The sequence below is a fragment of the Porites lutea genome, chromosome 5 (assembly GCF_958299795.1).
Source record: "Porites lutea chromosome 5, jaPorLute2.1, whole genome shotgun sequence".
Lineage (NCBI taxonomy): Eukaryota > Metazoa > Cnidaria > Anthozoa > Scleractinia > Poritidae > Porites > Porites lutea.
In genome coordinates, this window is record NC_133205.1 from 36,090,513 (window position 1) to 36,108,012 (window position 17,500).

The 17,500-nt window shown below is 38.8% G+C and overlaps 2 protein-coding genes across 2 annotated transcripts in view; both read left to right on the forward strand.

Moving 5' to 3' along the window:
• Positions 1-4,787, forward strand: part of LOC140938315 (uncharacterized) — a 6,509-nt gene extending 1,722 nt beyond the window's left edge. Inside the window, exons 2-5 of the mRNA XM_073387811.1 lie at positions 50-114; positions 1,022-2,225; positions 3,187-3,387; positions 4,315-4,787. Coding sequence (XP_073243912.1) covers positions 82-114; positions 1,022-2,225; positions 3,187-3,387; positions 4,315-4,787 — 1,911 coding nt within the window. The 5' untranslated portion in view covers positions 50-81. The remainder of the gene's footprint in view (positions 1-49; positions 115-1,021; positions 2,226-3,186; positions 3,388-4,314) is intronic.
• Positions 4,788-10,542: 5,755 nt separating this feature from the next.
• Positions 10,543-13,924, forward strand: LOC140937425 (uncharacterized). The gene is made up of 2 exons (XM_073386981.1): positions 10,543-10,822; positions 11,443-13,924. Exon 2 carries the CDS (start codon positions 11,587-11,589, stop codon positions 13,402-13,404), a length of 1,818 nt encoding a protein of 605 aa, XP_073243082.1. The 5' UTR covers positions 10,543-10,822; positions 11,443-11,586; the 3' UTR covers positions 13,405-13,924.
• The last annotated feature ends 3,576 nt before the right edge of the window (positions 13,925-17,500 follow it).

Consider the following 17,500-nt stretch of genomic DNA (forward strand, 5'->3'; position numbering starts at 1 on the left):
ATTAATATGTTACTATAGCAAGGACTTGTATTCCCCTTCTATTCATCAGTCATGGCTGCCTCATCTGATTAGCCTGAGGTCATGAAAGCAACAAGGAGTCTGGACAATTCAGAGGTTAATTCTTTTTTTTATTTCTTGTTACAAAAAGTTATACTTTATTCATGAATGTTATACTATGCTGTTGACATTTTAGCTGGCATTTGGTGACTGACATGGTTGTCATCTTTACTAATATTAACCATAATTAAATGGGGCTTGGTCAACATGTTGACTTGACAGTCGTCGGCCTATATGTTGACATATATATAATTATATAAGGGTGCTTTTAGTTCACAAGATCCAAGAAATTTATGGTTATGCCTTGTTTGTTTGGTGCATAACTTTGATTTACCTCTATGATCACGTATGTATACACCTAATAATTATTAATGTTTGCATCATTGTATTAAAAAAAACGAAAGTGACAAATATATGCCAAAATACAACCACTTCATAACTTGTTTCATGCCTGATAGACCTTTAGATTATGAAGGAATTTCTCATATTTTGAAACTCTAAAACAAAACTCGTCCCCTAAAATATACTGATTGTAAGCTGTTAATTTATCAAAGCGCATGTCACTGTTTTAAGAATAATACTGAAATCTGAAAGAAATAACATTGATATGCCTAATTTATTTCTATTTAAATGAAATTTTCTAGACGTCGTTTGGGGGTCTTTGGGTGGGGGAGTGAAAAAAAAATTGGCTATTCTACCCCTACATTGTATCAACTTACGTATATAGTAGATGAAAACAAATTTTTGTATAAATAATTGCTGTTACTTTGTTTTCTTTCATTTTTATTAGTTATTATTAATTATGTGACCAGGGATCAATGTGAAGAATTAGATTAAACAATTATCATAATTTTTTATTGTAAAAGACTGAAGCAAATTAAGTGGGCGTGGTTCTTGAACAAAAGTACCAACAGTTGACATTTATGTTCTTACTGTTATTTATTGTCATATTTGTTCTTTGTAGGCTTGCTATGGTGACTCCAGCGTTCCAGTGCTACATGTTACTCTTCTTGGTGGTGAGTGGGGTTCATCTGCTGGTGGGTTGTCAACCATAAACAGAGAGCTTGCTATTCACCTTTCAAATCATTTAGCGGTGAAGATTTCTTTACTAGTCCCGGAGGGAGCTTGCAACACTGAAGAAATAAGAGAAGCAGATGGCTATGGAATCACTATTGTTGAGGCAAAAAAACGTGCAGCATATGATCGTCTTGATTGGTTGAGCATCCCACCCCAGGACCATGTCATGGACATTGTTGTTGGCCATGGTGTTAAACTTGGTCGGCAAGTGCAATTCATTAGAGACTCTGCTCAATTTCCAAATTGTAAGTGGGTACAAGTGGTTCACACTGCTCCAGAGGACCTGAGCAGTTTCAAATCCTACAGTAACCCCATTTCAAAAGGTGAAACAAAACACAAATCAGAAGTTGAACTTTGCAAACTTGCTGATCTTATTGTGCCTGTGGGACCCAGACTAAAAGAAGCATACTCTTCATATTTACAGCGATCTAAGACAGGTCAAGATGTTTTGTCCATTACTCCAGGCCTTTTTGAAAGGGAGTTTGGGGATTTAGTGGCAAAACATTATCCTAATGAAGATGGTGAATTTAAAGTGTTGTTATTTGGTCGTGGGGATGATGAGGACTTTGAACTCAAAGGATACAACATTGCTGCTCAAGCATTTAGTGATCAACGGTTGAAAAACAAACCATATCGTCTAATCTTTGTTGGAGCGCCTGAAGGAAAGCAAGAAGAAGTTAGAGAAAAACTTCTTCAGAGTGGTATTGTGGTAGCGCAGTTGACTGTTAGAAAATTTATACAAAGTAGAGAGACACTGAAAGATTTGCTGTGCGAAGCTGACCTTGCCATAATGCCATCAAAATCAGAGGGATTTGGTCTTGTTGCACTTGAGGCCTTGTCTGCAGGACTACCCATTCTTGTAGGCAGTAGGTCAGGATTTGCCAAAGCATTAGAGAATGTTCCTCATGGTCATACATGCATAATGAATTCCGATGATCCTGCAGAATGGGCAAAAGCAATAGAAGCTATTCGTATCAGGCATGGAATGAGGCTTCAAGAGATAAAATTACTGAGAGTATCTTATGGGGAGAAGTACAGCTGGAAGGAGCAATGTGATGCCCTTGTGAACAGAATGCAGAGAATGGGTTATGGTAAGAGTTATTTTTGTTGAGTGCTGATGTACTTAATTACACTGTATTCATGTTGTACCAGACATAATACACTAATATAGTTTTTTTGGCACAATATATGCAAAATGTAAGAGCTGTGCAGTGCACTCACAAGCACTGAATGCATTTTGTTCTTTGACCAAATTGTCGAGTGTACACACAGGTTCTATCAGTTTTCTTTGCAAATTTAGTACATATGTACATGTACATACTGTCCCAGAATATTTTACCGTTTTATTGAAAGCTAGATAAATATGGCCAAGACATACACTCTGTATAAAATAATGTACCTCTTTGCAATCCTTACCCAGTAGATTCAGTTATTTTCCTAAGAAATCATGTACCTTCAATTCGTTTATGGTGAGGGAGGGAGGGGGGGCATGTAGCCATACTTGAACGTCAGTGTTGTTATTTTTAAACTTCCACTGAAGGAAAACAATTACAAAAACAGTCAGTTTTGTGTTGGGAGGTGACAAACCTGCAAATTAAATTGGCGTCTTGAAATTTTGAGATGCCTACTTTCCTTATTAATAATGTAGCTCAAAGCTTGATAAAGCTGACTGTATAAACGTGTAGGATTACCATTTTGAAATGCAATCTTAAAATGGATCTATAGTACTTTAAAAAGGTATGATGTTTTTACCATCAAATTTATTCTGAATTCCTATTGCTTCTTGAGCTTAAATGTTTTGTGCACACCTTTTAAAGTTGTATTGAAAGTTGTAAATGCATAAAAAGGTCTGTGATGTGTAGAATAAGGGTCTCCACCACTTTAAGGGTCACAGTTGTCTGTGACCATTAAATTTTTTTTTTAGTGTTACATAGGAGGTGGTTCCACATGAGTAGTTATCAGTGGTGGAGATGTGAATGGGTTACAAAACATACAGTTGTATATAAATATATTTTGGAAGAAGCTTATAATAAAGGCTTGTTCTCACACCAGATGCTTCTGATATACCAAAGGATGTTTCTGTCAATGAAAAGCAGCCCATTGCAAAAGCTCATGCTTCAGCTTCTGGATTCCCAGGAGAGCAATGTCCAGTTGATGAACAGCCTAAAACTGAGGATGATGCAGCCAGATTAAGTGAAGAATCTCCCTTAATTTGCCATACTCCTAGCATTTCTGGGCATACTTCTGACCAAGGTATGGAATTGAATTACATTGACAAGGTGCTTTAGGTGTTTTAGTGTCTTGTTTTAATAAACTCTTGAGAATTTTTTGGCCCATTTAAAAAGTAAATGTTTTTATTTTTGTCTCTCTGCTATTCACTATTTTCAGATAGACCACACACCTTGGTTACTTCCCAAAATTTTGCATAACCATTGTCTTCAATTTCTCTTGGGACGAGTGTAAAACCCAGGAGAAATTGGGGGGTAAACAAGATGCGTACAAGATGTATGTGAAAATGGTGAATAGCTATATAAGAATGCTCTGTTTTTGTAAAAGCTTTTTCAAACAAAGAGCTGAGGAGCCTCACTGAGTTTCCTTATACATTAGTAAATAGTTTATTTTTTTTTGTTGAATAGTAATAAGAAGCAGTAATTGACTTGTAGTTAATATCAGGGGCATCCAACGACGGTGTCCTCCTAAATACACTGAAAACTCTTTTTGGGCTATCCAGAGTACTTTCAGATATCTAGAAACGCATTCTAAGCGGCGCTATAAACTTTGTATCTGTTCGGTCATCCTGGGGGAACTTGAAATTACGAGGGATTCAGTATTATTTTCTCGAAAATATTAGATGCAATAATTAACGTATTACGAAGGAGAAAACTTTTCTGATTCCTCTTTCCATCACATTTTTGAATCCGAAAATTTTAGGCTTCCTTTTTTCTATGGAAAATAGCCTAACCTTGAGAGTGAAATGTGAAAAGTTAAACTTCAGAAAGTCGTAAGGAATTTATTAGTTGAGCTTAGAAAATTGTACATGAATGGAGCGCTTGTCTAGAAATTTTTAGCCGTCCTTAAGTAGTAGAAAATTCTAGGTAATGTTTGCTTCTCCGAACAGATATTTTACAGAAAACAGTCGTTGGGTGCCCCTGTAATATGCTTTTAATCAATAATTTTCAGAAGCAGCGAACACTATTAAGATGTCGATCACCCCACGTGATTTAAGTAGTGAACTGGAGGATGTCGTGGATAGAATGTTAAGACAACAACTTGAAGTGTACTTGAAGTACAATAAAAGAAACAAGCTTTCTACAGCCAGCGGATTGAGTGACTTCATTAAGCATGTAGAAGATACTTACAACTTTACTTTAACATCTGTGGGTATGGGATCTTTGGTAATAAAAGGTCAGTGTCCTGACCTGCAAAGTCTGGAAAGTCTGTGGAATGATTATTGTTCTGGTGTCCTGAATGAAGCTGCAGAGAGGTTTTTGGTAACTGATGATATGAAGAAAGAAATCAACTTGGTGACACTCAGATTAAAGACTATTATTGAGGAAGAAAACTATTTTACTTGCAAGAAATCTCTTATGGAAAAGTCAGGTGAGTTGGTTCAGCACAATTTCTTGGGCAATTATCTTTGGACAAAAAATTGAGATAATTCTCTGCTAGTGCTTTGTAGCAGTGTACTCATAAGTACTTATATACATCGTATTAATAAAGCGGTCATCTTAGAGACTTCAGTCGAGATAATGAACAATTCAACGTATGGAACCGTTGCCAATAATTCTTGTGACGTTTTGTGTTATGGTTTGTTGCAATATCCAAACAAGTACTTAATACAATGGTAAATTTGTATAACAACATTGTAAACTAGATTATACATTTTAAGAAACTGCCCGGCCAATGACATTTTGTGTAAAGGTTGGTTGCTTATGGCAGTGGTACTTGACAGCTAGAATGATCATCGTCGTAAGGTGTTTCACTGCGGGGGGAATCTTTAACATGAGAGCAATAGAGAACCTTCTGAGCTTCAAATTACTTCCCTGAAACAGTTTGCACAAAGAGACAAATTAATGATAATGCATATAATATTTTAATCGAAATAACATTTAGCATGTTATAAAAAAAGATGTTGTAACGTTTAGTTCAAGAGAGGTGGCTGTTAGTTGACGTTCACGTTCATGTGCAGTAATGCAGTAATTGTACCTGGCTGAGGGTATTTTCTGTAACAGTGCATTCACAAAAGATGAATTCAATACGTGTTTTTGTTATTTTATTCTGTGTTAGCAATCAGCCGTAGCGTGTCACCTTCAACTGAATCAGATAAAGAAGCAGCTTCACTTCTAACTGACACAAGCCCAGATGATTCTGAGGTAGGTGCTGTGTGCTTGGGACTAAAAATTAAAACAAGTAAAGGCTAAAAAGGAAAAGAAATCGAGCTGTTTCATGGGGTACAATCTGCAGAAATAATAGCTCGGAAAAAAGTATGACAGTTTTCAAACCCAGTTCTTTTACACAACATCGAAGAGAAAGACTGGTTGGGTTTCATTTAATATAAATTCAGGGCTGTACTCTAGCAGAGCCCGGTGGTCCATGGCACCCAACTTCTGCTCTTGGGCGAGTAGAAAATCTTAGTATTTTCATACAAATCATATGCTGGGCACCCTAGATTTTATAGATTCAGAGCACTGGGCTCTCTTCAATTTTTCTTAGAGCACAGCCTTGTAAATTGGAATTGTATGAAAATATTATAATGGAATGATTGAGCTATTTTGAAAAAATACCTCACATGGCAGTGGTTTAAGCGTATGTATCTTTGTGGCTTTGTGTCTTTGTGTGCTCGGACGTCTGTTGCAGGGGCCAATAAGGTTGAAGGTACTATGAGTTGATGCTTATAGGAACCAATAACGCATAGATTTTGGCGTCTAAACATGACGTTGCTTAAGGTCCATCAAGGGCACTTTGAGACCGCCATCTTGGTTGCATGAAGCATAAGTTAATTGCACATGTTGTAAAGCCGAGGTGATTTCTTAAAACCGTTTGAGCAAACTTCCTAGTAAACAATTTACGTTCTTTTATTTACGAATTGTAAAAGAGGCAAAGTCCAACGTCTTCACTTGCAAACTGTGTTCATGAGTTATTTTTATAATCCTGCTTACTGGATCACTGTGTGATCGAATTCTCTTAAGTACGAACTACGAAATGGGCACAGTCCAACACTTTTACGTGCAAACTGTCTGACTGTATATCTCATGCAGAATGTCTTTTCACGATAATAATAGTAACTTGAATATTTGAAAACCTCTTTAGTTTTATAACTAGTACCTTAAGTAAAGGCTGTTTTCTTAAGAAGCAATAACTTATAACACTTTTAGAATCAAGTCGTCAGAGTGAAAGACTGTTTCATTAAGTAGATTCGCACGTGACAACCTTGTGAATAATGATGATACAACCATCTACAACAATGATGAAAATCGTGACATTTCTTAGCTATTCGATATTCGATGAGCTTCATTATCTTAAGAAACCTTGAAGAAATCTTGAAACCTTCGAGTCTTCCCTCTAACTGAAGCAACGTTTGGTGAGTTGATATTCAAAGTGCTGGAACAATTTATTTACTTTGCAACAGATGTCTGAAAGAAAGACAAAAAAACTGAATCTATAGTATTAGGAGCGACTCAGCTGTGCGCAGCGGTTCGCGTTTTCATTAATGAACAGCAATACCCAATTTCGCGCAAAAAATAGTCTTAATGTAGGACTAAAACAGTAGATTGTTGATACGGTTAGACTGAAGCAATCAAAATAGCTCATGCACGTTAAACGTGCCTATGTTTTAAAGGAAAGTGGTCGGTAATTTTTCGTTGCATCTTCGTAGAAATTTCCAACATTAGCTAATTGATGTTTCTTAGACCAAGGGTTTTGAATACACTAAGAAACAATGTTATGGGCAGTCAAGAGTGTGTCGTTTGCCTTGTAATTTCAGATTAGAAGTGATTTCGTAGAACTTCATTGTAGATCGGGTTTTAAATGTATATTTTTCCTTTTTTAATCATCCTAGGACAAGACGCAGGTCCTGACCCATATGGAGAGAGCTGGGAAAGCGAAAGTAAGTTCACTGCGATAAAAAGAATACTGGGTGTGCACGCTTTGTGTACTTAAACAAAGCAAAATATGTGCAAATGTGAAAAGCATCATTTGGTGGGAGTATTAATTGATTTTTTTTCTCTCTGATAAAAGGATATTAATTTTTTGAAACAGGTTTCAAGAGGCCCTCTACACAAGGCTGCTGCCAGGGGACAATACGAGATGGTTAAAATGCTTCTTGAAAGTGGTGAAGATGTGGACCAAAGAGATCAGGTTTAAGTCTTCCCCAGTCTATGTAAATCTAATGCTTACGGATTCTTACATTCTTTTCTTGTTTTAGTAGATTATGAGCAGAAGCCTTGCGTTCATGAACCAACACACCATTCTAATCGGCCGGTAGTGACAAGCGTGATTGACAGATAGCATATTGTTGTTGCTGAAAATATCTCTAAGTCATAACTTTTCTTCTGTAGAATGCCTAAGCTATGTTCACACTTTACCGGATTCCGTATTTATTCGATTATATTAACCGTCCTGGGCGCTTATTAAATATTTGGACCTTGAGAGTGGGCGGTTATTCGAGGTGGGCGCTTATTCGAGGCTGGGCGCTTATTAAATTTTCATCATTTTCAGCAAGTGTAGTATGTTTATTTTGCACCAAAACAATAAATGGTAATAACAAAACGCGAAGATGTAACAAAGCAAGGTTTCTGTTAGCCTCCCGCAGACGTCCTTTGGGATTCCAGACGAACGAACCCCAAAGGACGTCTGCAGGGTCAAGAAAAACTCTGATGATGACTCTCGCACAGGAAGGTGACTCTGATGATCACTTATGCATTGGTGGTCAAAAACCTTACTATTCAGTTCAGTACTGTACTCATCCGGAGGATCACAATCAAACTTCTTAAATATACAACTTTGTCGTTTTGAAAAGTTATGGAGACCTAATTTATTTTGAACTTGGAAGGAATTTCCGCCTTGAAATTTTAATAGGCTGAGGCGAACCAGAAACTGAAAATGACTTTAGTTATTTTATTTGTCTGTTTTGTGTTTGTTTGTTTGTGTTTACCTCAGGAGCCTGAAAAATGTTCAGTGTTATCTGCATTTTCGTAATGAAGAATTAGTGTTTAGAATGAAAACATATAACTTTGTTTTACCGAGTTGTAATGGAAAGAGTCGTATGGGGCCTGAATTATCCTTTTTTTGCGGTGCAATCTCATCAACGTGCAATGGAGTACGTTAACGTCGCGACGTCATAGCCTTTTGTCTTTATCTCATGAAAAAAAAGAGGTGGATTGTCATTATCTTCTCTTTTTGTGCTTTTCTAATACAGTAGAAACAATAGGCTGGTGGTGGATGAGGGCGGAAAACAATCGAATTGTGGTGGTCGTGGTGGTGGTGGATAATCACGCGTGTGCACTGAGCTGTGCAGACGTGTTCTGTGTGCTCCGATCTTAATTCACGAATTCTTCTTTTATCCTAAACCTACGTATTCTGAAAACCATTCAGTATGACTGGTAAAGACAAGCTACGAAAGGAAAATCAAGCTTTGCGTAATGAAATTGAAGAATTAAAGAACAAACTACAAAAAGTTTTATTTATTTCTGCTGCAATCTGCAACGCTTTCTAATAGTTAAAGGTTTTTGTTTTTATTAGATAATTGTGTTTTCATGTACTTGTCTTGCCCCGCCAAGACTAGCTGTCCAGCTATTTGCGGGGCAAACTATCCAACCTGTGTATTTTTGTACAAAGAATAAAGTTGTTGAAAATGAAGAAATGATCGTCGCAGTGAACACAATTTATGCATTTGCGTAGAGAAGCCTGAAAAAAATTCTGTTGTTGTGGTGGTGGTGGTCGTGGAGGGACGACAGAAATGTGCTGGTGGTGCTGGAAGACGAGAAACAATAGAAATATAGAGAAATTAAAAAGTGATGAGGGAAAATGAAATTTTTTTTGGTTGTAGAAAGAGCTAGTTTGCTTCCATACTCATCACTATGCACAATTTTTGTGCCAAGAATCAGTGAACCAGAACCAGGAAAATGCGTTGTCTGCAATGGACAATGACAGCGGCAGGAAATAAACGTGCATAATCAATTAACGTTAGGGCTCAGTGATTTTAGGTCACAGACGAGTTAGCGCTTATTCCTTCGACAATATGTTTCAACCAATAAGCCATTTCCACATTTCCCATAATGCACCTTAGCGCCCCCCAAAATTTTGCATAAAAAGGGAAATGTGGAAGTGGCGTATGAATACTTTTTTAGTTGTAAGTCGACCAATCAAAACAAGAGATTCATCTACCTAAAAATTACTGGAAAATCTGTCAAACTGGAAAAATAAAACTAGAAGATGACAAACAGGTTAAACCGGTGAAGGATTTGTGAGCCTATGTTCAATGGTCTACATCGGACTTGTTCATTCAAACATCGATCTCCTCGTGTACTTAATTGAAGGGAGAAGGTTCGGTACATGAAAAGTTCGATGTTCAAACTGGACCTTACAAATATACAAAAGGTGCGATAATGAGAACCCACTGCATTTTATTCATGAGATAAAGACAAATGGCTATGACGTCATCGGCGGTAATGATTTCCACTGCATGTTAATAAGATTCCATCGAAAAAAAGGATAATTCGGTGATGCGCCCTATACTACTGGAAAGTGGCCTGCGACGTGGCATTTGGACTAAAGTTTAGTTTTATTCTTTGACTGCTCCTTGTAAACTGAAGAAGATAAAGTAGAGATGCTATGGCTTTGGTCTAAACTAGGCCTCTAAAAATTAATCCAATAGCAGACTCTAAGCTTATTTCATAAAAGGCCATTATTAGTATGGCTTTTTTAACCGCGTCATTTCTTCCTGTTTTCCATAGTTTTCTTTGACTCCTCTTCATCTTGCCTCTTGGTATGGACACCAATCTGCGGTCAAACTGTTTTTGAAATACGGAGCGAACGTCAACAATAAAGACAGGGTGAGTAATAAATGGTGGGGCAAGGGAAGTTCTTGGTTTCTTTTTTTATTATTCACACATGATTCCCTCTAAGTTGGCCAATTAAATTGACTTGGCTATTCTCACTGCATACATAACTAGCGCAGCACGAAATGGGACTCTAAACCTTTAGATTCTGCCGTGCTTTCATGTCTCCGGGGCGGCCATGATACTTTGCGGTCCTTCTGCTTAAATTCCAGTGTTTTGCATCTATCGAGGATCATTTGGCCAACGTTCCGGTCAAGGAAGCTTTTGTCGCCGCACCTTCCTCCCCTGGTGCCGGTTGACGGGGCCAACTTTGTCACCTGCTGCTTACCTTGTTGCCACAGTTGTCGAGGTCTCCTGCCATAACTTAGTTTATCGCGATGTGGTAATGGGTATGCAGTGAGCATAAACTACTATATGTTGTACATCTACTACCTTATGTATACATACCGGTAGTAAGAATATTCTTTCAGTCTTGTTGGCAAATAGCACGTGGCATGTAACACGATTTACTCTGCTTGTGACGTTTTTAGTTTCAACGCACACCTCTGCAAAAAGCTGAACGTCAAAACCACCACTCCATAGCGCAGTTGTTGCTGAAGAATGGTGCGAGGCCAAGTCTTCATCAACCAGTAAGATATTAGATTGCATGTGCTTCTTGCCAAGCGTTTTTTTTTCAGATGACATTCCCTTACTTTTGTTGTATTCTATACCGATAATGTTGAACATTACAGTGCGACCTTTACATTGTCGTATGAGCTTGTATCTAAGCCTACATTGGAATTCTAGGCTTATTTTCGGAAGTTTACGGTAAATACCGTTGCTGTCTGCTTGCAGCTTGCTTTTCCCACACTTCTTTGGCTCAGTTCTTCCCTCGACAAATAACATTCCACAGATCTTTTTGTCGTTGATAGTTTTCTAATAAGAATAATAGGATATTAAAATTTGTGTAACGCGCACGTTTCTTCACATATATTATCACAGTTGCGATTTGTGAATTTGATCACAGTAAGAATTATTAACAAAATTCACATTTCTGTTTTTAAGTAGCCTGCCCTTATGTTACCAATGACGCCATATATTTTAACCATAGCAACCAACCACCATAACATGTGTAAAATGTGTCCATTTGCAATATGAATACAGTGAAGTCCTATTAATCTCTTATCTGCAATAAGGACAGTTAAAAATTAGTGGCAAATGAATTTCCTTTTTATTATTTTTGCTCAAACCATGGTCATTTTTATCATAGGTCTGTCTAAAGAAACTCTCAAGAAAAGCTTTCTTGCAAGTGGATGAACAATATGGATTTAATCTGCTCCAGGCGGCTGTCTTTGAAGGAAAATACAACATTGTCTTACAAGCAAGTGGCCTTTTTGACAACTTTGTAGAAGAGATGGAACTTACAAAAACGGGAAAAAACGCTAAAGAATTTATAGGAAAATCGGCAGTTGACTTCTTGTCTCTTAGAAAGAGAAAAAACCCATTTCATGTTGATATCAAAAGGATTTTTGAAAAGTTAGCTGAGGACAAGAGCAGACTGACTGAGCTGCAGTGGGGCGATGATGATGTCGAACAGGCAGTTGAACTTGTATTAAATGACGGTGTAGATATCAGTGCCCCAGGATCAGACGATGATTGCACAGCTTTGCTGCAGGCGAGTCGTTCGTCCTCAAGTCAGTTTATTGAGACCCTCATTGATCTTGGGGCCGACGTTAATGCCCAAAGGAGAGAAGGCAAAGAAACGCCACTAATGTTAGCAGCTGACTGGAACAACTACATGGCAGCAAGCTTAATTGTAAGGCATGGAGCTGATGTAAATGTCCATATTAGTACTGGGTGCACGCCACTGCACGTTTCAGTCAATAACGGTCACGAAAACCTTGTCAGATTGTTACTTAAACACAACGCAAAGGTTAATATTCAAAATACCTATGGAAAAACACCCCTTCACCAATCATTCTTAAAAGGTGACGAAACGCTCTGTAGATTGTTACTTGAACACGAAGCGGATGTAAATATTCAAGATAATCATGGATATACGCCCTTGCACTGGTGTACTGACTGTGGTAACGAAAACCTCTGTATATTGATACTAGAACATAACGCGGATGTAAATACTCAAGATGAAGGTGGATATACACCCTTGCACTGGTGTGCCAGAGAGGGCAACGAAAACCTCTGTAGATTGTTACTTGAACACAAAGCAAATGCAAATATTCAAGATAAAGATGGATATACACCCTTGCATTGGTGTGCCATAGAGGGCAACGAAAATCTCTATAGATTGTTACTAGAATACAAAGCGGATGTAAATATTCAAGATAATCAAGGATATACAGCCTTGCACTGGAGTACTAGGAAGGGTAACGAAAACCTCTGTAGATTGATACTTGAACATAACGCGGATGTAAATATTCAAGATGAAGATGGATATACACCCTTGCACTTGTGTGTCTTAAAGGGTAACGAAGACCTCGGTAGATTGTTACTTGAACACCAAGCGGATGTAAATATTCAAGATAAAGATGGATATACACCCTTGCACTGGAGTACTAGAAGGGATAACGAAAACCTCTGTAGATTGTTACTTAAACACAACGCGGATGTAAATACTCAAGATGAAGCTGGATGTACACCCTTGAATTGGTGTGCCTTAACGAAGAACGGAAACCTCTGCAGATTGTTACTTGAACATGACGCGGATGTAAATATTCAAGATATTCATGGATATACACCCTTGCACTGGAGTACTAGAAAGGGTAACGAAAACCTCTGTAGATTGTTACTGGAACATAAAGCGGATGTAAATACTCAAGATGAAGATGGATGTACAGCCTTGCACTGGTGTGCTAGAGAGGGCAACGAAAACCTTTATGGATTGTTACTTGAACACAAAGCGAATGTAAATACTCAAGATGAAGATGGATATACACCTTTACACTGGTGCGCTTTAACGGAAAATGAAACCCTCTGTAGATTGTTGCTTGAATACAAAGCGGATGTAAATACTCAAGATGAAGATGGATATACACCCTTGCACTGGAGTACTAGAAATGGTAGCGAAAACCTCTGTAGATTGTTACTTGAACACCATTCGGATTTAAATATTCATGATTATGATGGATATACACCCTTGGACTTGTGTGCCTCAATGGGGAACGAGAACCTCTATAGATTGTTACTTAAACACAACGCGGATGTAAATATTTAAGGTGAATGTACACCTTTCAGCTTTGAACAGCAATTGCAGTAAAATAATCGATCTCCTGTTGAAGGTATGGGGTGCAAAATATCAACGTCTGCGATGCACAACGCACGCCTCCTCTTCACCTGGCAGTTAGATGTGGTAATGCACCAGCTTGAAAAAGCTTTTTTATCTAGGAACTGATGTTCGTGTGGTAAAAGCAGATAAAAACGATGCCGCTAGACTGGAACGTTAAAAAAATGAACCGGAGAGGATGGAGGAATATATTGAGCTTGTTTTTCCAGAAGCTGATGTTAGTGTGGTAAAAGCCGTTAAATAAGATGCTATCAGACTGGGAAGTTTAAAAAATGAACCGGAGAGGATGGCGGAATATCTGAACTTTAAAAAGGGCACTGCGCAAAAGCCTTTGCAGAACATCTCAAATCAAAGAAAATACTGAGGAAAACCTCTTCGTATACAACAAAGGAAATAAAGCACTAAGCGGAAGCTGAATAAGTGAAGACACTCAGTAAATAAACCCCTTCCGGCAGCTGTATATATCGGAGGATAATGCCCGCGACTGAGAGATTTTCCAAAACATAAACGTTTACCTTAGAAGCGAAGCTTCGAGGGGAAATGTGAAATTTTGAAGACAATCTCGCAGCGAAGGGCATTATCCTCCGATATACTAATAAGCCAGAAAGGGGTTTATTTATTTTATAATCCTCTGGTTAATTTTTTTATGTCTATAAAACAAGAGGTGAGCGTGCGTGCGAATGACGCAAACAAGCACATTGTTGGGTGATTTTTTTTGTGAAACTGTGATTGGACCAGGGCTTGACAGGCTCTCATGTCAAATGAGCCCTCGCAACGCCCCATAGATCAAAACTGGGAAAAGCAGCGCTTTTAGTTAATGTTTTACCGCAGCATTGGTTGAAAACTACTCAAAAAAACCGTTTCTAATGGATAAGTAACGAGAATCCAACGATATCACCAACTGCCGCTGCAAGAGTTAGGAAAGTACAGGGTGTCCCAAAATTTCGTTCCTCCAATTTCATGCTCTATAACTTTTGATCCAACCTTTATTTTTACATGAAATTTCCAGAAGATGTATATTTCTCTATCGAAAACATGTACTCCGAATTTCAGTAACTGGTATACCCTTTTTGTTTTTTTTAATCACATTTTGTAGCCGTTGCTGTATGAATTGGGATACAGCGTGTAGACCCACAGATGATCCACTTTGAGCTCTCTTATCACCTGGTGCGCAGGAGCCCAGGCAGCTGAAAAGAATATATTTTGGGCATTCATCGAGAAAAGATAATCATCCCGGCCCCCTCCCACGGCAAAGGCTTTTGTACTTCTTGAGAAATTTGAGACGAGCTGGGCGTTACTTGGCAGACTAAGCAGAGCGTTTTTCTTGGCTATCTCAGGGGCCTCTAATTTTAAACATTTTAAACAGCTTTTCATGACCTTTTCTGGACTTGGCTTGCTAACTATGTGAGAGCTTCCTCGTGGAGTCTCCTATTTTGTATCTACCCTTCTTTAAAACTATTTTACCTGCTTTATTCAGGACCTTTGGTCTTCCCCCTCGTTTTTTGCCTCTAAAACCTTCATGCCTCTATGACCATTTTACCACCCAATTCCAGGTTTTTAGCAGTTTCTATATAAGCCGATAGCCAGTAAATCGAAGTATACATGCTTATGCACTCAAGTAGCTGAACGTTTTTGCGTTAAGGGGGTTTATCTTTCTTGATATTCACAAAAAACAAGGAAGGAATTCGAGCAATCCGGGCTATAAAATACAAAAAACAAAGGCTGGAAAATATACTCTCGCACGCGCACCTTTGGCGCGGAAGTACGCAAATCAAATATTCGAGTCAAAAGATGGCAAAACAAGTACGAAAATAGTGAAGTCACAGAAAGGAAAGGTAGAAGAAATAGTAAGGCCCATCTGTAAGAGCAGGTTGACTGACCGGATTTACTTGAGTAAAGCTTTTAAATGGCCCGATAGTCGAATATGACTCGAACTGTTGCTCTGTAGTTGGTTGCGCACTGTACGATTCGATCAGTTTATCGCTTTCATGGCCCGCTACGCTTTTTTCTCTCTTTTCTCCATGATGAAAGTAACAAAAAAGACATATTTTCGAAGACACTTTGAAGTTTTCTTTTCCATATCTGACAGCTATGACTGCATAAAGAACTGTAATCAAGTTACTTTTCTCAGCTTCGTTTCATAGCTTAAGCTTATTTTATTGATTTCTTTGTATTTTCCGGAACTGTCATTTGCGAACAGCTCAAAAGGGTCCTTTAACTGGATTATGCAAAACAAGTTTGTTTTTACTGCTTTCATTTTAAATTATTAAGGAAGATAAGCACTGAAAAGAGACTCACTTTGTTGACTCTGTGATGCTTTCTTGCCACTGAAAAAACATACGGCCGACACGGACGGGGCGTATTTATCTGTTATTCCTCGAGACCGAATGGGCTCTGAGTCAATAACCCATGAGGCCGATTTGGTACCACGTGACCAAAAATAGCCCATAAAATCGCGCCAAAATTAATCAGTGGATTATAAAAGCAGTGAGCCACCCGACATCAAAGGCGACCTCATCCTTAAGAACTAAAAAATGATTTATTGCTTAATTAAGCCTTTTTTGTTTTGTTTTCAGCGTTATAATGTTTTTGAAAATGGCCAGGCTGTTTGGTCCATAAAGCTGTTTTACTTCTGTTCCAACAATCTAACCTCGTGAAGTTCAACGGGTTATCTTTGCTTAGCCTGTGTACAGCCGCCCCTTACCTCAAAAAAATCGGAAAGGAGCTCCTTTCCGATTTTTTTGAGGTAAGGGGCGGCTGTACACAGGCTATCTTTTGAACCTAACGAAAAGTTGTTTCGCCTCACGGCTAGGATCTTCCTGCCTCTAAGTAAACAGCCCCTAAGCAGGGTCTTGGTTTGAAGGCCTCGGCGGCAAACTGTGCCTCAACCTTTCCTTGAGTGCACCCCTCGGGTACTGTCCGTTATAATTTTTTTGAGATTAGTGAGTCCCTGAGTCTTAGGACTGGAGCGCAATGCCCTGTAGTTCCTCCGTTGGAATTAATACTTTTGTTTTAGCTTAACAGTCTATGCGACTGTTCTGATGGTTTTTGAGACAACTTCCTCGGAAAACACCCCCCCCCCCCCACCCCCCTTGTCTCTTTCAGCCATGATATATGTCTGAGTGTCCTGGCCCTGAGTACTGCTGACCAACTACTACTGAAGCTGTCTTGTGGGTAAGATCCATCTTATTTTGAAAACTTAAGGTTAATTTTCAGTAGAAACTTTGGTGCTACATTAGGGTGTGCGTATGTGTGTTTTGGTGGGGGGGGGGGGGAGGTACTGGGCGGGGGGAGGAAGTTAACCTGTCACTGGCCTGTCACTCGCAAAATGCTAAAGGCCAGACGTTTGAGAACCTCAATTGCAGTGACTGAAGATATGTTGAAACCTCAATACAATGACCCTAAAGAGGTCCTCCCTAAGCTAAAAGAAAGACAAAGAAAGCAAAAGCTACAGCATGACAAAACAGCGGGGGGACTGTCACCATTGAGGGATGGTGAGATTGTAAGTGTTAGAGAAGGCAACAAGTGGAAATATGCTAGATGTGCTAGATTTTCACAGGTTCTTCCCTCATCCAGACCTCACAAGGTTGAAACAGCGCGTGCCGGAGGGTACCGAAGAAACCGTCGACATTTATTGAGAAGTAAAGAGTCTCAGATCCCGGAAATCACCCCTACACCGGACGTCTCGAATCATGAGGATCTGACTGACACCAAAGTTGAGCCGTCCTCTGTTACAGTGGCCCACGAGAATCCTGGAACACCGCCAGCTGGAATGTCTATGGCTACTACCACGCGGTCTAGTTGGACAGTTAGAGAACCGCAGAGATTAAAGGACTATGTTAAGTATTGGATACAAAGCAGACTTTTTCTAGCTTTTTACTAAAGCATAATGTTTTCAGTTTGCAGAAAAGGACACATTGCTCTTGTTGCAGCGTTATCTCGAGTTTTTTATTGTTACAGTTTGTTAAATTCAGTAATTTCTGTTTTTTTCTTTAAAAAGGGGAATGTAGCATCAGGTCAGCGGTTA